General features: G+C 33.5%; 2 protein-coding genes across 2 annotated transcripts; both read left to right on the top strand.

Moving 5' to 3' along the window:
* The first annotated feature begins 967 nt into the window (after positions 1-967).
* On the top strand, positions 968-7,358 carry LOC111383390 (RHOMBOID-like protein 12, mitochondrial). The gene is made up of 8 exons (XM_023007497.1): positions 968-1,566; positions 2,628-2,748; positions 2,837-2,956; positions 3,220-3,330; positions 3,734-3,787; positions 6,602-6,706; positions 6,790-6,831; positions 7,070-7,358. The coding sequence occupies exons 1-8, from the start codon at positions 1,205-1,207 to the stop codon at positions 7,166-7,168; spliced, it is 1,014 nt and encodes a 337-aa protein (XP_022863265.1). The 5' UTR covers positions 968-1,204; the 3' UTR covers positions 7,169-7,358.
* Positions 7,359-17,823: 10,465 nt separating this feature from the next.
* LOC111383389 (protein LONGIFOLIA 2-like) lies at positions 17,824-23,740 on the top strand. Its single transcript, XM_023007496.1, has 5 exons — positions 17,824-18,682; positions 19,206-19,276; positions 19,982-22,009; positions 22,092-22,236; positions 22,570-23,740. The coding sequence occupies exons 1-5, from the start codon at positions 18,529-18,531 to the stop codon at positions 23,385-23,387; spliced, it is 3,216 nt and encodes a 1,071-aa protein (XP_022863264.1). The 5' UTR covers positions 17,824-18,528; the 3' UTR covers positions 23,388-23,740.
* The last annotated feature ends 342 nt before the right edge of the window (positions 23,741-24,082 follow it).

The raw sequence follows: 24,082 nt of genomic DNA on the forward strand, positions 1-24,082 counted from the left end.
ATATCAGAAATGATTAAATGAACACCAGTATTCATCTTATGTTAAGTATCAGTGACATATCATATAAATTTATTGGTGAATTTTAAATTTAATTCAAATGTTAAAGTCTACACAAATTTATCTACCAATGAATTATATGACATGTCATCGATAATTAATAGAGATGATTTATGTAAGTAAAGGTTGACCTAAAGGTGAAAATATCAAAATTAAAATGATAGAAATAATTCACCTAAGGGTGATAAATGACTAAAACCTTTCTTGCTAAATTGTCAATCACACTTCAAAACATGGTCAATGGTTAGTCCCTACCTATGTAAAGTAGTTTCATTAACAAAAAAAAAAATTGTATCTTTGACAATTAAAAATTGGAGTCTGCAATTGGGACCACTACATTAGTAGATGGAGGACTAATGTTACAATTTTCCCTACTGAGTGGTTATTAATTAGAAAATGCTTTTTAAAGAATAACTTAGGATACGCAACCTTTTCTTTAACATGTGAGAATATCTAAGCGTAGCATGTCAAGGTACTACAAAAAATATTGCTAAATAGAGATTACGTATCGAATTGTCAAAAAGTTATAGAAAAGTTCAAAATAACATAGATATGCTGTCAATTTGAATTTAGTGTTAAGTCACTACATATTTGATACCTCGACTCTTCTCTTCTTGTTAGCAAATAAAATGGTCGACATACTGAATTACTTGTCTCATTGCTTCTTTTTAGCAAATAAAAAACATCAACCAACTATGCCTGGTTTGGTTTAATTAAAATTCAAAATTTTAATAAAAGTTGACAAAATAAGAAATTGGAAATTTAATAAAAAAATTTATTTTATAAAATGAGTAATTGAAAATAAATATTTAAAAATGGAGTCAATCACGAGCTATATTACAATTATAAGTGACAAATCAACTCGAGGTTATATTGTACAAAATGCGTGAAATAAAATCAAAGAATTTCACTTTTCATATCCCAACCCTTTCTTTTTTCGAGTTTCCTTTGAAGTATAAAAACAAATTTCCTCTTGGTTCCAATTCAGGAAATTATTAGGTTTAGTAACACAATCAAGATTCAAGAAGTCTTGCAATAAAATGGAAATGGTGGAATTGACTGGCCGAACCCAATTAAACTTCTTCTCCTGAACCCATTTTCGCAGCAGTTTTTTTCGGAAGAAATTCTGTATTTTCAAATAATCAAAATGCAGAGACAATTTTGTATCAAGCTCTTCTCCGAAATTTCCAGAAATGTCTCTAACCCAAACACCAATTCGATCTTCTCAGAACCCTGTTTTTCATCATTTTTTAAAACCAATACAAGTCCATTTTCTCACCAGCTTCATAGTCAGTCTTTCTCTCGGTATTCTACTCTTACAGGGCAACATTCATTGAAATCACATACTACTGATGCAGTTTTACTGAAAATCCGATATGGGTTTTGTTTCTCAAACCCAATTCTTGCTAAGCGATTTTTTTCGAACACCCTTTTGAAAGGTCAAAGCAAATGTCCTGTTAATGTCGCAAAGAGAAATTTCCACTCATTTGATTCTCGTCGCCATGGCTGGTATTTCACATTTTACATCCACCGTTTTCATGCTTATTTAGTTATTGTTTTATACCAGTTCTTTGTTTTCAAAATAAGGGTTACTTGTTCATCTTTATTGAATGTTGTTGTGTGGGCTTCTCTGAAAACTAAGTGATATAGAGGAAGTTTTGATTTTTGAAATATTTCTGGTTCCTTCCTGTGGTTTACATGGAACATGGATAATTCTCAAGATTTGAAGTACGATTTTATTTGTCAAGGCCCCCTTTATTTCCCATTCTTTAGCCAAAAAAATGAAAAATATGGTCGCTATCCATTACATCAACTACCATATTTGACTCTCTCTCTTAATGACTATATTTTTCATTTTCATTCTTACGAGAATGAGAATCAAAACGGGGGCTAAGTATTTTATTAGTTGGTTGCTTAGAAGAAAATGGTGCACTGTACACAATCTTTCTTTGCTGATTTCATGGATTGTACTATAGTTGCTTCTATTTTGTGTTTCATGCCTTTGCTATTTTTTTATATGGTATCGACAGTTCCTGCATTTTGGACCAGAACTAAATATCTATCCCGCACATGCTAATTATGAATTATGCCCAGTACTAAATTGAACAAACTAATTCTTACTCGAGCAATTATGATTGTGACTGACATTATAACATGTTGGTTAAAGTTCACACGATATAACATTCATGTACCGATAGAGATTATTATGCCCATATGTATGAATATCTCATACTATGTTAGTGTTTGAGTACTCTCTCTCTCTCTCTCTCTCACAAGTCAACTGGAGTACATCAAGGCAATTATATGGACACCATCATAAAATGAACAAGAAGCGCATCATCAAATATATTGAATAATAATTTAAGATATTCTCTGAAAGGAACTTTGGGGGCACAGCTAAATTTTCAGAAGTTTTGTGGAATATAATACAATTTGACACAGAAGTCTCCTGCTTTTTGATATACTCTCCTCCTCTTTGCTAATTCAAATAAAGTGCATAACAATAGTGCTTCACTGATTATATATATATATTTATACATAGCAACACTATTCATCTTTTTATTTTTTAGGAGATCATGGTTTCAAAGGCTTACAACTGATGGAGTTGTTATAGGCTTGATTGTAACAAATGTTGCTGTCTTTCTATTATGGAGAGTTGCTGACACTCAATTTATGATGAAGAATTTCACAGTGAGTTGTTTATAAAATCTGCATTTTGAACCAGGCAATACGGCACACGAGGTAAATTTAGCTTCTATCTTTACCATTTTTTTCTCAGATATCCGTTGACAATTTTACAAGCGGACGGGTGCACACAATGATAACTTCGGCATTCAGTCATACAGATTTGGGGCATCTTGTGGCTAATATGATCGGCCTTTATTTTTTTGGAATGAGTGTAAGATCCTATTCATCTGAACAATTTTGCATTAGAAGGAGTTGAGAATCCATTTGCTTTAATTTTTTAAGTCTTGAAAGGAGAAAATTCTGGTCATCAATATTTAGATTTTGAGATGTTCTTGTTTACATCTATACTTACACCATTGTGCAACAGGTGGTGCTATATGTTTTTCATGAGACGATTACTTAATATTTACAATACTATGGTCATCATGATTCTTGTCTTAGCGAGTTCTGTGAAATCCAACTTTTATTGGCCAGATGGGAAGAGCTTTTGGACCTGAATATTTGCTGAAGTTGTATCTATCTGGAGCTGTTGTTGGCTCAATTTTTTACCTGGTATATCATGCCTTAATAGCTCCATCATTTGAGGTAACTTAATTCTATCTTTGAAAGTTTATCAAGGTATCAAATTTCCTTTCTGAAATTTCATTTCGTTAAAAATAGTGGATAAACAATGACATGTATGTACTCATTTCAAATCACATGATCCAGTATTGGTTTAATTAAGCTCTCGTGTCTTATTCTACTTTGGGCATCAACAAATTTATATTCTGGAGCAATATTTTCATACATGATTTAGGTTGTGGACACTTAGAATTCTTTTCATATTCTTGATAAAATTATGAATCATTATAATGGATATCGGGCACAATATGTTTGTCCATTATTAGGCTCGTATTATCGTTTTGTTTTTATGAACAACAACAACAATCTTCCATCTGTTTTCTTGCATTACTGATTGATTGCCATTTGTTATGTTTGGCATTTGCAGAGAAAAAGAATGCCCGGCATGGTGTCTATTGACCCGTCAAAAATTCCAGGATTGGTAAGGTTTCCCTTTTTCATTTTTATTCTCGTCTTAAATTAGCTCCATTTCATTCCACTCACTTTCAAGATATAAAGGTGCACTATAGTTAAATAACCATGCTGAATTTCCTTTTCATCTAGAAGATAGAGAAAAAAGAGACTCGTATCGAATAACAGAACGTTTAAAGAAGAGAGCAATATGTAAGACAAGGAGAGAAAAGGGAGAATAGAAACCCGAAAAGAGAGAGAGGAGAAAGAAGAATTTAGAGAGAAACTGTATTTTTTATTCAATAATCAAGTCTAGGAATGGGCAAATCTCTCGAACCGAACCCAACGGTTCTTGTCAAATTAAATACCCTAACGGGTATCTAAATTGAGAACCGACGGGTACGATTCGGTTATCGGTTCTAAACCAAGAACCAAAAAAGAACCGAATCTTTCTATTTTTTTTTTATATTGAATAAATCAAATTATTTAAATTTAAATTTTTTCTAAACAAATTAACAATTTTTAAATCCAAATTTTTGGTCCAATTATCCATTTCATTGTTTCATTTCTTAGCCCAACATGATCCAGCCCACTAAATAACCCAAAACACCTATACTAAAGTGCATAACGCTGTTTCGACTCTCGCACTCGCTCTCATAGCCTCGCTGACATTCCAAATTTTATTAGTATCTACTCTTTGGTATTTGAAAATTGTAAGCATTGGTAAATTAATCTTGTTAGACTATTTGTTATTTACATGTTATAAATTTGACTATTTTAATTTGTAAAACTACGATTGAATGTGTCATTAGTTATATTTATATAGTGTTTTTATAAATGTTAAAAAATCTAATTATAGTACGGAACTGAACCCGAACGGTTCCATAATTATATTTGGACCCGATGGTTCCATTTACTATATACCCAAAAATTTTGGTTCGGTTCGGTTCGGTTCTAAGGTTCTCTTTAGAACCGAACTGACCCGTGACCACCTCTAATAAAGTCTGATTAAAACAATGTACTATCCCTCCTTATATAGGGTTTTACAAAGACTAAACGGGAAGACAACTAAAAAAATAAATCGTTAAACTAAACCCGAATTCGTTTACCTAAAAATATTATTCAAACTTGAAAAGTCTTCCATATAAAATTCTAAATCCAGTATCCCCCTACAAGAAATCTATATAATTAATCTCCGTTCCATTAGAGAAGACTAAGTATAATCCACTGTTTTATATACATTATACAGCATTTCACCTGTTTGACAAGATACTTCGGTTTGAGACTCGCTTGCCATCATACATTTATCCTTATGTTCTTATTATCTCATTGTCTTTTTATGAATGGAAAAGGCTCTATGGTTTTGAGTGTTGCGTAATTAAAGTTCAAATGTCCCAAGATGAATGTCACAGGAGAGGATGCTAAGATGGATGTACAATCATATTCTAAAATGGATAAAGTAAGAAATGATAATGCACGCTAAGCAATGCAGGTGGTGCTTATTGAAGATAATTTAAGGGAAGCCCAATTTAGGACGTGTTTTTCATAAAGTGACTCAATAATTTCGGTAGAACAAATAAAGAGGGGAGAGATGGACTAAAATTAACATTACCTGTAATAGTTGCTAAGGATGTAATAGTTTTAGGACTCTCAATAGATGTAGCAATATATAGAGCAGATGAAAAGCAGGATTCATGTAACTAACCCAAAATTATCAGGAATAAGATTTAGTTTGTACTTGTTCTTATAAACAACAAAGACATCTGTTTGAACAAGGGAGCATATCCTCGTGCAAATTATGATCTTCGTACATGCCAAATGAACTTCCATCTATATTGAGCGAGATAGTCATGGTCTTTTGGGAAATCAAAAGCCCCTCCCATTGTGCACTTATAAAGAGGAGTCTTCCCTCTGTGTTTTATCCACCACAGTTTGTGAGAGATGATCATAGTCATTTGGGATGATATTTGGAGATCCTTTGATTTCAGGTCGAGTCCTTTGTGCTCGTTTATATTATCTTCTGTATTTTTTGTTGTGTTCTTGGGGTTTTAGGGAAGAGGCGAACTTTGTGGTTGTAACAATTTCTGACAGTGGATAAATAAAAGATGTCTTGTATTGACTCATGGTGTTTCACCCTTTTCTTGGAGTTCTCCACATAAATCTTTATGATATTGTTATTGTTCTCTATTTGTATTTCTCTCTTAATACTTTTCTAGGGAGAATATGAAAAATTCAAAGTAACTAATTATTCAATCATTAGCTTAGTACTTCCTGAAGATTAAGAACATATAATAATATGGTGGAGATATTATACATCATAGCGACAGCTTTAGTGACATACATCTCTTCAAGTTATTCAACATATAATCCACTGATGCACAGGCCGTCTGCATGAGAACATCCCTTTCTGATAATCGAGATAAACCATCTCTTCTTGCTTGTAATGTGACAGTACAATACTATTGCATTGCCTAATTCTTGAACAGTTCTGGTCAACATATTAAGAGACATTAAATCAGTTATTTGTACTTCTTTATAAATATCTGTATCACGCAAATATGTGCTGTGTCCACTTGATTGGACAGAATACTCATGAAGACCATGTTGCACAAATATAACCTTCCATAATAATGTAGGCAACAAAATTGAATTTTATTGCTTCAAAAAAAAATTTGTATCTAAGGGCTAGTCTTCTTGTTTACAAAAAATATAAAAAAAATTGATATGAAAATTGTAAAATAGATCATTGTTAATTTGTTTCTTTCCTTTCAACTATAGTTTAATCAGGAAATGCATCAATACAATATTTAATTTTCTCTTGTTCTGATTCTGCTGATGCATTCAGGGAGCAAGTGGAGCTGTGAATGCAATTATGCTGCTGGATATATTTCTTTTTCCGACAAAGACGCTCTATTTTGACTTTATTATACCAGTTCCGGCCATTTTACTGGTAAGTTTTGTATTCGAAACATAGTTACTGGATAAATCTAATCTGGAAAGTTATTTTTACATATTTTTGGTCTATTGTTCTAGGGAATCTTTCTTATTGGAAAAGACATCTTGAGGATATTGGAGGTATGTTTCTTATGCTTTCTGTTTCTTTTTTACCTGTATAAAAACACCAATAGTCACTCAACTTGTAGTGAAGTATCATGTTAGTGGTTCTCGAAGGGCCACAGCACTATGGTTTTTACACCCCTACTCCTATATGAACTTTTCCAGGCTTAAAACTGGCTGTGGTGCCTAGTTTTTGTTATAATTCTTGTTATGTACAACGATGTGAGATTGAAACTAGTTCCATCCTTTGTTTCAGGGAGATCATCGAGTTTCTGGATCTGCACATTTAGGTGGAGCTACCGTTGCTGCAATAGCATGGGCACGAAGTAGGAGGGGGCGTTTTCCCCGTTTCTGAACTCACATTTCATCTGTATATGGTTTCAACTCCGGACTAGGCAAGTTCAGTGTGTTTAAATTTCTAAACAGTAGTAGCTAACAAGAGATTGAACTTCACTATTCGTGTTTAGTGCAGAATGCCATTATATATCTTCAAAGTGTGGACAACTTTAAACCAGTCACCAAGTATAATTCTTTTGCATCTCTCATTTCCTTTTTGTAATTCGGGTTTTCTTCCTTATGCATGCGCCTATGTTCTCATTGGATTTTTGTGTGGATCTCGAGTGGGCTTTAACCGTACACTCAGTCTATGTTCTGACAGGCCTAGCCCAATTGGTACATTTGGACTGGTTCAATTCAAAAAATCTCTGGGCTTTAGTGGCCCACAGCTTTTGTGAGCTGGGGTTGGTATGGCATTGATGCGACTCATATAAAGTTGGATTAATCTTTTCTTAAGGTCCAGAATAATCTTTAGCACAATTTTGATCAGCAATTCAAATTTCGCACAAGAGTTGCCTTTTGAGTAAAATAGAAGACTATTTCCATCGCTAGTCATTATATGAAGAACCACAAGGGACAACAGCTACGAGGAAGTTCAAGATTCTGGAAAAAGATTCGGGCAAATTTTCTAAAAGATCCATGGTTCTTGAGCAATAAATATGGGAGAGTTGTTTCTATAGGAACACACGAGTGAAGATTATCCCAAAATTTGCGGCATGATGAACTAATTAGAAAAGAAACTAACAGTCCAATTTACCATGGCATGTATTTGCATTCAAATAATACTAAGAGCTTCTTTGAGTCCCATTATTTTCTAACAATACATTTTGAAATAGTAAATTGATGAAAAAAGAGAAGAAAAAGTTCCAAATTTACGTGTAACATCATTTCATTAAAAAATGTGTGATTGAAAAGAAAAAAAGGAAAAATGTATTTTGATAAAGGAAATTTACAAAATTGTTCACTTCCGTGCTTTGTCGAATTTTGATGAGACTTGGCAAAAATGGTAAATTTTGGTACCAAATTACATATTACACCCTTAATGAAGAATGGACCAAATTTATTTATTTTCAATTGGTCATTAATGAAAAGAAGCAACTTCTATGAGAAGTTACATTAATGCTAGCTAATATCTAATGAATTCATCTGCTTTCATTATCTATTAGATATTTTTTCAAATGACCATGTAAAGGCAGACATTTTTTGCAATTTTTTCTATTGAAAATAATGGGGATCAAATAAGGGCTAAAATTAAATAGCATTAACAGTTACAAAAACAACATTTCTTCATTATGTCTTGAATAAGTAGAATATAAAGACAATTTCAACCCCAAATTGGAATATTAGACAATGATTCCACCTTCTGTATGCGATGAAGAGAGGTATTAGTTGCTGTCACCTCCAAAAAGGTATCCCAGGGAAGATCCACCACCAGGAGCAGCATGGATTTTCGTACACGGTCGATCCTGTCAAGAAAGGATCCCGTTATATTCGACCTCCACTTCTTGTTGTTAGGATAGAGAAAACAAGAAATCAAATGCAATTCAACATCTGAATGAGTTCGAAATTTCACAAATCAAACAATGGCAAATCAGCCTTGTGCTCTCCCACTTTACAAACAGTTCTAGATAGCCATGTGATCACCGAGCAACCCTTCAATTTAAATCATCATGATAAAGAAGTTGCAGAAGTAGGGAAAGACATGCAATTTAAATCATCATGGTCTTCAAAAATGAGCAGAATTTTAAAACAACAAATGTTCCGAAACAATGTTGGTACTTGGAATTGACTGAAGATCTCATTAACAAGAGTTAAGTCCCTTGTACAGGGTGGTTTGCCAGGCAGAATGCTAGGTGGTAGCACTGCATTTGATGTTGGGCAAAAAACAAATTTAAACGAAATTGCAATTTGTACCCGTTACCCGTCCCTCACATGGGAGGCAGGGCCCGCGCAAAATAAATGTGTGGGACCCACCCCCCCCATGTGAGTGGCGTGTAAACGCCCGGGTACATGTAGCAAAGCCCAATTTAAACATACCAACACAGTGCTGCCAGGCATTATGTCAAACTGCATGGCAAACCCCCTTATACATGTAGCATGATTCCATTAAAAAGGAATCACCCTCTTCACCATTTGCACATCAGCACATGCATGGGTATGTTTAGCAATCATCTGTAGATACAAACATGCATTTGCACCCACACAAAATGTGTTTAAAAAGAATAAAACGCGTGCTCAGGCCTTTTTCTAGCTTCAGTGCAAACCAAAAGAAAAACAGAAGTACTAAAAAAAATTTACTATTTAACACCAAAGTGATCCAACAATTTACCAGTCACCACATTATTAATTGTGATTTGATGTAACTGAATATGATAATTGAAGGAATCATTTTCTATCTTTTTGTACTTTTTTACGCTACTCCTTCACACAGCGTTTCCACTGACTAATCAAATCAAAAACTCAAACTAACAAAAATTTACTATTTAACTCTAAATTGATCCACACATTTACCAGATCATTGAAGGCAATTAAATAAACAAACAAGCAACAAGAAACGGAAACCACCGAGTAACGTCGGAGTCAAACTTTTGCTTGCACATAAAAACCAGAATCAAAATATCGATCTGTGAACAAAAACAATGAAACAAACAGCAATGTAAAGTAAATAATTTCAAAAAATGTGGAGATAGGAAAGGACTTACCAGTGTTCTTAGAGTTCAGATCTGAGCTTGAAGATATTTGAAAGGATATGACTGTTGGTCAGAATAATTAAAGGGTAAGATTTTTAGAAACAATTGCAAGGTAAGTCCTTCACTAATTAAATTTGCACATACGGCTTCTTTACTTTTAGTTCTCATCCTTTTACTTTTGTTGCACCGATAGTTCATTATACTAAAATATCGCTGAGGGTAAAGTACGAAAAAAACAAATAATTTTAGTAAAAGAAAAATTTGAAATAAAAGGAAAATTAAAAAAATTGCATCTTTGGTTCTCTATCTTTCTTAGTTCGCCTCAATGCCATTGTAACAATTCGAAACATTTTAAAAAATGATAATATCAAATGTTATTCCTTAATCTACCTTATTTTTCAAGATAAAAAAGGTTTATCTCTAGCATTTAAATATTTTAATGCAAAATAATAAAATGATTGCACTACATTAAATATTTTTGCAACATTTTAAATTTATTTATTAAAAATCTGGACCACGACTCGTTCGCAGATATATGGGAAAAAATGAGATAAGAGATCCCATTCTTTAACACACATTTTTTTTTCAAACCATTTATTAATAAAATAAAATGTTTATACTTTTAGTCATATATTCTTTAAAAAAAAATATTTTTTTACAAAAATTATTTTAAAAAAGACTCAAATAGGGGCTAAATTGAACTTTCGAGTAACACTGTAGCAAATTGGGCCTAAATTGAGCCCATTGTCCAAGAGCATATCCTACATTTTGCCTAAATGAGTTAATTTAACAAACGGTCACTAAACTGAACCGAAAATCTCAAATGGTCATTGAAGTTTAAAACTTGCAGCAACGATCATTGAACTTACGGGCGCTTTCACTAACGGTCACTGATGGATCAAAACACGTGATTGGATCCTTGAGGACCTCAAGTGTAAATTTTATCCAATTTCATTTGCTCAAAATCTGCCCCTAAAATTTAGAAATCGAGCCAAATTTCTCCCACTTTCACCATATTTCGTTGGAGCCGAAATTTGTCAAATTCAACCACCATACTGCCAGATAAACCACCTGATTTTTACACCACCACCACCTCCTCATCCCCCTCCACAATCCTATACCAACAATAAACCAAAACACATTAAAAATCACATGAAATTCAGGTTCAAAAAAATATCCCCACCCACGATTTTACCTCCAATTCCAGCCAATTTGAGATAAATTGGTGAGGACCCATATGTGCATCTTGTTCGCCATGATGAGTAGAAGGTAATGGTGATGGTAGGTGAGCGCAATTGTTGACGCCGGCGCCGAAAATTGGGGAGGAAAGTTCGTTGTCGCTACCTTCGAACTGGTATAGGTTAGATTTTGATTTAAATTGTTTTGTGATGGTATGGGACCATGTACCTGTTCGTCTTGGAGAGTACTAATAGCCAGTGATGGAGTTTCGATATGGGTGATGGTAGATTGGCCGGAATTGGAGATAAAACCATGCGTATGTATGATTTTTCGAACCTGAATTTCACCATGATTTTTGATGTGTTTTGGTTGATTGTTGGTATATGATTGTGGAGGGGGATGAGGAGGTGTTGGTGGTGTAAAATTTCGATGGTTTATCCGGCAGCAGGGTGGTCGATTTTGGCTTTGAATCCATCGACGTCGGAGAAGAAAGCTAGTAAGGGAGGAAAAAATTGTCTAAAGAGTGATTTGATCCTCAAGGCTTGATTTTCACGTGTTTTGGTCCTTCAAGTTTGAATGAAAAGCATAATGGGCCTTCAGTGATCGTTGCTACAAATTTTAAACTTCAATGACCGTTTTGAGATTTTCAGTTAAGTTCAATGATCATTTGTGAAATTAACCCTTGCCTAAATATGTAGAGTTTTATACCTAATGTTCCCAAAATTTTACTGAAAAGGAATCCAAACTTCTTGGCAAGTCTAAGTGCATTTTAATTAACTGAACTAAAGATATATATTTTTCTTCTGAATTCTTTAATCTAAAAGCGGTAAAATAATAATGAATAAAAAAAATATTCAAAGAAAATTAGTAATTGTTAAAGTTGTCACGTGAATTCCAGCTCCGCTCCTGCATGCATCAATCTTGTTTTATTAAGGGGCGTTGCTGTGTGTACAGAAAATATACATACAGAACAGACACAACAACAGCGTGGGTGGGTGGATTTTTTGCATTATTTTATTCACTGAAACCCACTTTAATGTGAGATTTCTGTGAAAACATTTTCTGTACACATGAAAAAAAAAATTCTTTATTAGTGCCTCATTAAAATTTTGCAAGTGATTAATTAATTTATTATTCTGATTAAATTAAAAAAAATGGAAGAAGAAGCCAGGCAAGCCTAAAGCCAATGACAATTTTTCCCTTAAAATTCCATGATCGAACAAGGTTATTAGAAGATCCTTTTCCATATCTTCCTTGTCACTGTCATCTCATTTCCCTTTATTTATTCATTTATGTATTAATAAAACCTAACAAGACAATAACTTCCTTAAAAAGAAAGAAAAGGTACAACTTTACAAGTGAAATTTCACATTGTTTATAGATAAGAAAAGGATGATGAAACTCGGAGATTTTAGTATCAGAATTCCAAAAAAACATATGAGAAATTCAATTAATCTAAAGTTCGAGTAAGTAGCTCATTGTCAAGATTGATATTTTCAAACAAAATCTTTTTTTTCAGATCGCTTAATTATTAAAAATAATAATCAAAATATAAAGATTTAGACTATTCATCCTAACAAAGTTATAAAAATATGTTAAAACTCGACAAAAAGGTACAATCTTTCTAAGCCAACCTACCAGAGTATCATATGTGTAATAAAAATTTTAATGACTTACACGAGACTACATACCTCCTAATAAACACAAGGTATTCTTTTCCTTGCTAGGTGCTCAAATAACATAACATATCAAACTTGATACAAGGAATACACATATTATCATTTTTTGACATAACCAAACATATTTTTAAAGCTTGCATTTATAAGATACAAACCCTATGGTTGCATTGCATGTGCCTTCCAACCAATTATATCACTCTTTAAATAGCAAATCATGTGCCCTTTAACATGGTAGGTATCATTATCAATTAACTAGCATTTTCTTTAAAAACTACATTAAACTACACAAATAAATGTGATTAACAAATATCATTACATTTGGAGTCCTCAATCTTTTATTCGAATAACTTATGATACTTCATATTGTCGTTTTCATAGTACTTTTTGCTTTGGAAATGTCTTGCGAACTTTCTCGTAAAATATTTGAACTTCCAAAAGCTCCATCCAAACATTCAAATGAAATATGAAGTGACTAATTCCCATAAACTTGTCACATGTAGTGTAGATATGGGTATGATTCTATAGATCTAGCAAATTAGTTGTTCATTTGCATTGTATATCCCAACTTGGCTAATCTGATGGCTCCATGATAACCAGCCTTATAATTGCTTTCAAGACATTAAAAAATATGAAAATAAGGGTGTGTTTGAAGGGGCCAATTCCATGGAAAATGGAAATTCCATTTCCACCAAAATTGTAGTGTTTGATAGCACACTTTTTCCATGGAATTCATTTTCTGGATTGTCTTGGAAATTTTTCTTTTCTTGGTTTTCCACCCTACTTTGACCTTTTTTTTTCTTTTTCTTTTTTTTTTTGTAATGGAAATAAATTCTAAGAATTATTGTAAAAAAATATTTTACTTTAACTAACAATTTTCATGTAAAACAAAGATAAACGAACAATAAAAGATAGATGATTTTTTTGATTTTTTTTGTTGGCAATAGAAACAAATTTAATACCCAACACCAGTAAATTCTATCCCTTTAATTGACAATTTTCATGTAAAATCAAGCCAAACGAACATCAAAAAATACTTTTATTTCCACATTTTCTACGTGAAAATTTATACTAATCAAACACAATAATTTACAATTCTCAGGAAAACAATTTCTAGGTAATTCAATTCTCTGGAATTCGTTTTCAATTCAATTTAATCTTTATAATCAAACGGATCCTAATGTTTATCCAAACTCAAAAACAGAGAAAAAAAGGCTAACTTGGTAGCAGATGATTGGATGATTGTTGTTTTTATTTTTCGATTAGTCAAATCATATGTTGAAACGTGTCTACCCTATTTTTTTTAGCTTGTTTGTGTAGCGTTGTTCCAAAAAATATCAAAGAATCTCTAAAGAAATGGTGGAATGTGATTATCCATGACACAACTATTTGATCCTTTTATAATCATGTTTCATATGTCATTTTAGAAACAAAAAATGCATCGCTCTCTGACTAGATATAATATGATTGTCATATTTTATTCATCACCATCTTATCGGCCAACTAGTGCTATTAATCATTTTCTTGATGATAGTGGTGAAACATGGAAAAAATTGGTATGTAAATTATATTCCAACAATTAACATTTTATGTACAAAAATGAAAAAAAAAAAACTAGATAGAGTTCGAATTTACCGAATTCAAAAAATATTGAAAGAAGAAACGTAGAAAATGAGATTTTGGTCTAATTAAGAATTCAAATCTTTATTCTTAAGAGGATAATGCCCCACACAAGTGTTAATATTTTTTCGATACTCATCTAACAAGATATAACGAAATAACGTCCTGCAATAAGTACACTTCAAATTAGTGATCAAGGAACCTACTAATGTTTAAGACTCTCCTTACATGAAAGGTCAGACTCAAAATGTAGCAATATTTCATAGTGAAAGTACAAAAATATATTAGTGCAGGAATTAAGTGAATGAATTTTACAAATGATAAACCTCATAGATCAATGCTTGAATATCCATTCCACAACGCGTGAGCTCCTGATTGGACTCCTTTTGATGACAGACATGATACCCAGATGAACTGTCATATTTTTGGATGTAATACGTAAGAATACTCTTTATTTAATTCATCCAAGCTTTTCTAAAGCCATTTTAAATAAACGCTATATTTATATAAAAATTAATGTTATTTATAGTCTATTTCAAAAATTAATGTTATTTATAATCTCTTTAAATATAAATTGCTATTTCACATTGATTAGATGTTGACAAAGTAAGTAATTTGGTAGTTAGTCTCTATTTATCCAGTTCGATTTATGGAAAAGACGTTTTGGAGTGTATCTATTAAAAAAGATCAGATCGATCTATTTTTGTAAAAACTTGGTTTAGCTCGTGTTTTGGATGACTCGAGCGATTAAGAAGAAAGATAGAGTTCTGACATGGTTCGTAGTTGATATGGACGGATGATTGAACATAACTATTTTTAAATTTTAATTTCACGAGGCTAATTAGAGCAATCGACGTACCCTTTTTGACGTCTCTAGATTTTGGGTGGGGATTGGGGTTGGTTGGTAGCTTTGGAAACTGGAAGGATTAAAAATGATACAAATGGGAGCATTGGATTATGGATGTAACATGTAAATTGACAGCAGGGTTTCTTGCTGGCTTCTTGAGATTCCACGTGACATATTATAATTGGCAAAACGATCTTTTTTCTTGCATTCGTTTATCTCATGGATTCTACATGAAATTCCTTGATAAACAAAGCAAGTTTCAATATCTTATTCTTGAGTTCACTGTCGGTAGAGATCGTTGATGCTATTTTTAATTCTTCATGCTTCTCATCTTCTACTTAATTTCTAGTGTTTCTTGCTTCAATACAAAAGAACCGGTAAGAGAACTCAAATCCACATATTCCACATTTTCCTCGTACGTATGTTGTTTATTGGCACTGAAATCACAGAGAAGATCAAAGAAAATTTAACTCTCAATTTGACAAGTTCATCTCCGTTGTCTTGTTTTGGACACTTTTGAACTTCAACCTGTTTATTATAAGAATATCACCTAGCTTGAGGTCTTCAATTGCAATGTTATCAGATTGCTTTTCATCCTTATGCTCGTCGTATTATGATCGTAACATCCCGATCATCTTGAATGGCTTCTTTTTTAACCTTGTCTTATGCCTTATAAAATTTTTGCTTTTTATTTAAAGTGGTATTCACGAATTCTCATCACGTGACAACGTAACAATCTTCTTATTATACCACCAAAATATATATGTGTTATCTCGAATTATGTAAGTGACATCTACATCATAATACCATGATGTCTCTTAAGTATATGACAATCGTCAATCTCTACAACATCACTTTGAATTTAGAGGCGCTAATCGTTCCAACAGGCTGTTATTGTATAGCCATGCCTTGTCATCTCTTTCAAGTAGAAAGGACATAAGTTTATTAAGAGGTCTCAAGAAATGTGAAATTAAAATTAATTATTAACTTCAAAATCAATTTTTAGCCACTTTTAATTTTTTCCAAATAAACACAAACGTCATAACATAAAATAAATATTTTATTTTTAAGGAATAAGCTATTTCCCTAGAAATACCCCCTCAAAAGCTTAAAAAACAATATAAGAGAATTAAAATGAAAATATTAAATAATACAATTTTGTGAGGTCTACTGAAAATATATCGCGAACTGAATTCACCAAAGGATATGAGAAATTAGGTAGAAGGAAAAATGAAGAAAAATGGTCATTCTCAAAGCATTAATCTCAAAATTTATTGAGATTATATATTGGTAGAATCCCCAGTTTTAAAATTATTACCAATATAATTTGACAAAAAAGATTAGCAACTTTTAAGTTTTTCCAAAAACAGCAATTAAGCCGTAAGACAAAATAAATATTGTATTTTTAAGGGATAAGCTATTTCTCTAGAAATAACTCCAAAAAGCTTTAAAAACAATATAAGAGAATTAAAGAGTAATTAGCCCTTGTTTGAGCTCCAGCCGTTCGAAAAAAATATATTTTTCAACAGTATTTTGACACCATTTCAATCACAAATTTTCAATAAAATAATATTACACACAAATTCAAAATTTTTCCTTATTTTTTAACCACACATTTTCCATCAATACACTATTCAAAAATTCATTTTTTTTTCTCCAAAATGAGGCTCAAACAAGGGCTAAATATTAAATAATACAATTTTTTTGAGGTTTATTGAAAATATATCGCGAACTAAATTTACCAAAGGATATGCCAAATTAGATAGAAGGGAAAATCAAGGAAGATAAATTGTCATTCTCAAAGCATTCATCTCAAAATTTATTAAGATTATATTTTAGTAGACCAATTTTATAAGCGTAATTAGGGGACAACCTACTTGAGGTCCAGCGGGGTCAACCGCCCTTCCTCGATTCTTTAATAAAATTATTACCAATATAATTTGGTAAAATACATGGATCAGTACAGTAAGTACATGCTTGATTCAAATAAATACCAATCGTTATAACTTTTTTGCATGAGGTTTTTGTTGACAAGAATGAATGGATGCACCTGAATATCCCAATTATGTTGACACTTTTTCTTTTTCAAAATATTGTCTTGTACTATTTTCTTTCTTGACTAACCACAAGGCCAATCTTGAGATTTTAGGAGCCTTATACTAATTTGAAATTATATATATATATTCAAAATTATAAAATTAATAATTTAAAACTTTCAAATGTCTAAATTATTACTCTTCTACATTTTTGATAGAAAATCGACAATTATTTGTCACGTTTCTTTCTCATTTTCAAAAAATAGCCTTATGTAGTAGCTTCAAACAATGATTTTAATTTTTAGTCGCTAAAAATTAGTGGTTTTGTATTATATTTTCTTTAGTTTTGCCAAAAAGGAGAAAAGAAGAGAAATCTATATTAAAAAAATTAAATTAACATAAAAAATGGTTTGTGACAAAAATTTGGAAAATTTCCGCTGAAATTGACTAATGCTGCAACCAAATTAAAAACTAGAGAAATTACTGTCCATATCTAAAGATCAGAGACAAAATTGCTACATTTACTGAATATTGAGGACTAAATATGCAAAATTGTCAAAAATGAAATTAAAGTGGTCTATAAAATACTTGAATGGTATCTGAATATCTCCCTTCCCACAAGGATATCTCCTGTCCTGACTGACAAAATTCACATGTTAATGAGAACGTTAAAGACCCACCCAGATAACCACATGAAGGTGTGAGCATAGGCTGATAGGCCCACCCCACTAGCTCCATCTCCTAGTCATTTTCCTTGGAACAATAAAACTACATTCTCCTAAACTTTAATATCTATATTTGATTGAACCCCCAACCTTGCAAGCTCTCATGGGCTGGCTTTCTGTATATGTTTGTAAAGATGCAGTTTGTTGATATGCATTATTTACATTTTCTTGATTGATTCAGTGTCTTAATTGTGTGTTATCGTTTCCTCTTGTTCTTTTAGTTCTCATTGGTTACCCAACTCAAAGTTATTAATTTTCTGGGTTTTCCATTTTTACTCTTTGATTTTTTATTCTTCTGGGCTTTCTTGTTTACTCAGGAGAATTGTTTTTGTGTTCTGGTCTTTCCTGTTTTAATTTAATCGAGGTGATTCTGGTGGTTTCTACTGCAAAACTGGTATTCTTTGCATCTGAGGGTGTTGAAAGGATTATGTACATTTGCTTTGGTGATTGAATTTTTCTTAGTTATAGTTTGAAAGGGTGGTCATAGAATTATAGAAGAAAAAACCAGTGTATTCGGAAACTGTGTATACAAATAGGGTGTAGAAATACTAGACAAGATAAGATATTTGAGATTTTGATAATTTGATTGGAGTGAGTGGAGTGATAATGGCTGCAAAGATTTTACATTCTATGACAGATGATAATCCAAATTTGCGAAAGCAAATAGGATGTATGACAGGCATCTTTCAACTGTTCGATCGTCAGCCTATTCCTACTGAGAGGCGCATCGTTGGCCATAGGTCGGAGAGGCTGCCTCCTGGTAAATATTTCTCATACTTAGTATTGCTTCATCAATAATCTAGTTGATGAATGTTCGATTTAATGTGTTTCTTAGAGATGCCATAGACTGTGTACTAATTTTACTAAATTTGTGTTGATTCTTCAAAATGATCCATTGAAGATTAATTTTAAATAAATATACTTGTCTAATCTGGTTCAACATATTTCATGCAGAGTGCACACCTTTTAAGTTCATCATATAGTATAAGCCATACGAGCATGATTCATTGTGTTTAGTCTCTTCATAAATAATTCACATTTCTATGATTGCCCACGAGGTGCAATTTTGGGCCATTTCTTGGCTGAAATAATATGTATATTGATTTTGTTTCGTTCACGACCTTTATTTATTATTTCATTTAGGCTTGCAAATATAATGTCCATATCTTCCTGATGAACGTGCTAATTTAAATTTATTTATATATTTATTTGGAACCTTAATATCCTTGCTTTTCTTGACCTAATAAGAATCTCAGGATCAAATGTTGCTGACATTTTTGCAGGAAATTCCCACTTCTACAATGACACTTTGGAAACAGAGTCTAATACTGAAGAACGAAGGTCTGCACCAGTGGTAAGAAATGTTTATTTCGAGTTTTTCTCGTGGAAACATTACTCCTGTGAATCCACTTAATTCCTTGCTTTAAGGACAGTAATGAAAATTTTAATTTGTGGACTCAAGAGTCTTTATAACCAATTCAACAGGACTAAAATTTGAAAAAATTTAGTCTATATTGCCAAGATTCTAAGTCCTGAAATACATAAGCTTTTCAACCCCCAAGTAGCTGGTCATTAATACCCTTACCACAATGCCCTCTCGAGATACAAAAACAGCACCTTATGGAACAAAAATTATGTAGATTACCTTCATATAGCTTCATCCATTGATGTTAGAATTTCTGTTAAGGAATGATCAACAGTATCATGGTGCAACTTTTTGGTTTGAATACAGAGATCGTTTTGAAAAAAAAGTTTACTCCATTGACATTTTAGTGGAAGAATCTACAGGATTATGGAAACCATGACCAAAAAATATTGTGTTAGGTGAAATTGCTTGTGTAAGTTGGTAAGGGTACGTCTTCTATGGAGAAGTCCTTAAGGTTGGGAATGTGTTGAAAATGTAAATAAATTGCTATCCTCTTGGGTAACTTAAAGCTTTTTACGAGGTTGTGATTTCGACTATTTTAAAACTTATCCAAATGCCCTTTGAAATTCCCTGTGAAGTTTTGTGATGTATTTATCTGTTGAGAATTTGACTTTCTGCTATTTGATATGGCAGGAAAAGTTTTCCAACAATAACATTCAAGAGAGACAGAGAGTCTCCAGAGAGTTGTCCAGGGCCTCCTCCTCATCCTCACGTTCATCTTCTTTCTCTTCTCTTGACTTTAACCAAACTAATCAATTAGAATCCATGCCCTTTGACCGCATGATTTTTCCTGAAACTCCTTCAAGAAATCCAGCAATGAACATGCAAAATTCATCTCCACAATATAGTCGACAAGCCCTTGATCTTCGGGATGTTGTGAAGGACTCCATGTACAAGGAAGTTGAAGGTTTATCAGTTAAAGCCGAAACCATAGAGGAAGCACCTGATCTTATGGTGAAGTTCAAGGATTTCCCAAGGCAACTGCCAAGAATTGTGGATGGTTCTCAGGACACTGCTAAATTTCGAGAAGCACCTTGGTATCATAATGAACCGAGAGAACTTTTAAGATCATCATCCTACCACTCAAAAGACAGGTCTTCGTTCTCAATTTCAAAAGATGCCCGTAGATTTTCTTATGATGGGAGGGAAATAAGCTACATACCCTTTGAATCACAAGTCTTTCCCAATTCTACCCAAAAGCTTAAAGATTTTCCAAGACTTTCATTAGACAGTAGAGAAGGTTCAATGCGGAATTCAAATGCTAATTCGAAATCCATCTTTCATGCCAAAACGTCGCACAAGGACAGTGGTGAGTTTAATGGTGAGGTTCAGAGTCTGCAACAAACATCAGGAAATCAGGCACGGCCAACAAGCGTTGTAGCAAAGCTGATGGGTTTGGAAAACCTGCCTGATTCTGTTGTAGTTGGTGATACAAACTCGAGCTCCAGGGGAACTTATCTGGTGGAAGAATTTGTTAACTTTTCGAGGTCATCTGCAGAAACAGATTCATCGAACCAAATCCAACTGTCTACCTCCTCAAAGTTATGGAAAGAGCCTAGTTCACCTCGTGGGAGAAATCCTGATTCCATCATGAGACATATATCCCGATTTTCCATTGAATCGGCACCAAAGAAGCGAATTGATATGACTAGACTTCCTCGGAAACCAGCCTCTAGAAGTACTCGAGGTTCAGTCAAGGTGCCAAACACCTTTCCTTCTGTTTACAGTGAGATAGAGAAGAGATTGAAAGATCTCGAATTTGCACATTCTGGAAAGGACCTTAGAGCACTAAAACAGATACTGGAAGCTATGCAGGCGAAGGGACTCTTAGAAACCCAAAAGGAAGGACAAGATTATAATGTGACATGTCTGAATGACCATGAGCAAAGGTATACAAGTTCGAGACATGATGTAAGAACAGTAAACAACCAAAAGCTTCAAACTGATCTAGTTCTTGCATCCTCCCAAAAGAGGGCTGATTCTCTGAGACATTTTGAATCTCCAATTATAATCATGAAACCAGCAAAACTCGTTCAAAAATCTGATATGCCTGCTGCTTCTGTAATTTCACTTGATGGCTTTTCTGGTCTACCCAAACTTCAGAGTGGTAAGTTCATTCATAACAGAAAGGATTTAAGTAGCAGAAGAGCTGCCAAAGATCGGATTTTTAGAGAAGGAAACCGTGATAATTCTGTAAACTCTGTCAATAGGAGAACAGACAACAGAAATTTAAAGACTGCACATACTTCAGAAAGAACCCAACAGTTACATAGAGAAAGCACCCCCGGATTCAGAAAGAGTTCAGAATCCATTAGCCCCAGAATTCAACAGAAAAAACTAGAGCTGGGAAAGAGATCCAAGCCACCCACACCTCCTGATTCAATCAAATCAAGAAGACAGTCAAACAATCAACAAGAAGAGTTGAGCTCCCCAGGTGGCTTACGCAGAGCAAAGCATCCCAACGCACATCAAAGCAATGACAGACTGAGTGAAGGCAGCAGCAACTTGAGAAATTTGAATTTCCAGAAGAATGAATTTTCTGTTCATTCCAATGGGGGTATCATATTAGGCTCAAAAAAAGTGGAAGTCACTAGTTTTGATGAAATTTCTCCTGAGATAATGAAGTCTGCTGAGTTCTTGATATCTGGAGCAGTAGAGAAGGTTTATGCTTTGTAGATTACACGTGTATATATATAATTTGGTCCCTTAGTCAATTGCTAACATGTTTCATGGTTTATTCCAGAAACCCAACTGGATGGTGAGTGAAAAGGAACAGGCAGAGGCACGTGCTCCTCTCGAGTACCCCAGCCCTGTCTCTGTTCTTGACAACAATGAGCATACAGATGATTTGCCTTCACCTGTAAAGCAAGTTGGAATGACCCTGAAAGGTAATACTCTCTTGTGTAAACGGATTTCCATAGCTTGTATATTGAGTAGTTTAACGTACTAGTAAAATTACGAGATTTATGTACAAAGCAGTAAATCCAAATATTGCATCACATCACTCCAAAGGTCTGATAAAAGTTTTACTCCTACAAGATATTATGGTCTTTCCACGGCTATCTACGTAGTGCGGCTAAACTTGATATGGAGTTTTCCTTGTTCCCTTTTCCTTTTTCCTTTTGAAGAGGGGAAAATATATGGGATATTCTATCTTCATCTTTATCTTTATCATCATCTATTCAATTTCTTTCAATTATACTATATCATTTACTTCTCAGGGGATGAACCCAGAATTTTAAACACAATGGAAGACATTTTAGCAGATGATTTCATACTGAACTCCAGGAGATCTGGTAATACATCTGAAATTAATGGAAAGAAACTACAGGACATTGATAACTTAGTTCAGAAGCTTAGAAGGCTTAATTCAAGCCACGATGAAGCACATACAGATTATATTGCCTCTCTCTGTGAGAACACAAACCCCAACCACAGATATATTTCCGAGATTTTATTAGCTTCAGGGCTCCTCCTCAGAGACCTCGGCTCGAGCCTGACAAATTTCCAGTTTCATCCATCGGGACATCCTATCAATCCCGAGTTATTTCTGGTCTTGGAACAAACCAAGGCAAGCAGTTTACGCAAGGAGGAGTTTAGTGCTGAAAAGACAACTCAGTTGCTTACCAGGGAGAAATCTCATCGAAAACTCTTCTTTGATGTTGTAAACGAGATTCTTAGAAGAAAATTAGCTTCGATCGGACCCTTGTCTGAACCTTGTTTGAGACCAAATAAGCTGGCAAGGAAGGGCTTTAATGCACAAAAGCTTCTCAAAGAATTGTGCTCAGAGATTGAAGAACTTCAAATGGAAATTTCAAAATGCAGCTTCGTTGATGAGGACAGCGGACTGAAAAGAATCTTACATGAAGATTTCATGCATCAATCAGAAACCTGGATAAGTTTCAATGGTAAAATTTCAGGCGTTGTCCAGGATATTGAGCGCTTAATCTTCAAAGATTTGGTTGACGAGGTTGTGGTTGGCAAAGTAACTGGTTTGAAGACCAAACCGATTCGGCGTGGACAGATCTTCGCAAAATAGTAACTTTTGTCTGCTCATTCTGTGAAATCCTTCTCGTTTGATTTTCGTTTACCATTTTCTTCTCGTGATTTACGGTGATTTTTGTTAAAAAGATATAAATTATTAGTATAAGCTGCAGTTCATGTTTTATTGTAAAAGGAAAAATCCAATTGACTGCACCATAACATGTTACATATTTATATTATAGCATTGTAATTAAGAAACACTTCGTTTATTTCTTTTTCCCAGCAGGCAATTTTGTTAGGGAAATGTAGAAGCTTGTTCTTGGGCTATATACATGTAGTTACATGTTGTATAAGCAAGTATGCTGTTTTTGCTCTTTCAATGTACAAAATAGTTGAGAGTTGAAGCTATGAAGGTTTGGGTTGCGAATGTTAAATTCTCTCTCTAAATTTTTCCATTTTTTTTTAATCTCCAAAAAAATCAAAAAGTAGAGTAATTTATTAAAGTGAAGGTGTTGACACATAAAAATTCAGCCCAAATCGAACAGCCCAGAGAATAAAGTCCAATTGGAGGGTCCCCAAATCAGATAGCCCAAATAACGAAATCCAATTGATGTGAATGCCCAAATAAGGGGCCCAATAGTGCGGTAACGCCATCGCCCAAATTTGCAAGTCGCTCAGAGTCTGAACTAATAGAGTGGCATACGGTCGTCCAAAGTCTCGCCCAAATCTTCAAGTCGCCCAAGGTATCAA

Source organism: Olea europaea, unplaced genomic scaffold (genome assembly GCF_002742605.1).
Source record: "Olea europaea var. sylvestris unplaced genomic scaffold, O_europaea_v1 scaffold2673, whole genome shotgun sequence".
Classification (NCBI taxonomy): domain Eukaryota; kingdom Viridiplantae; phylum Streptophyta; class Magnoliopsida; order Lamiales; family Oleaceae; genus Olea; species Olea europaea.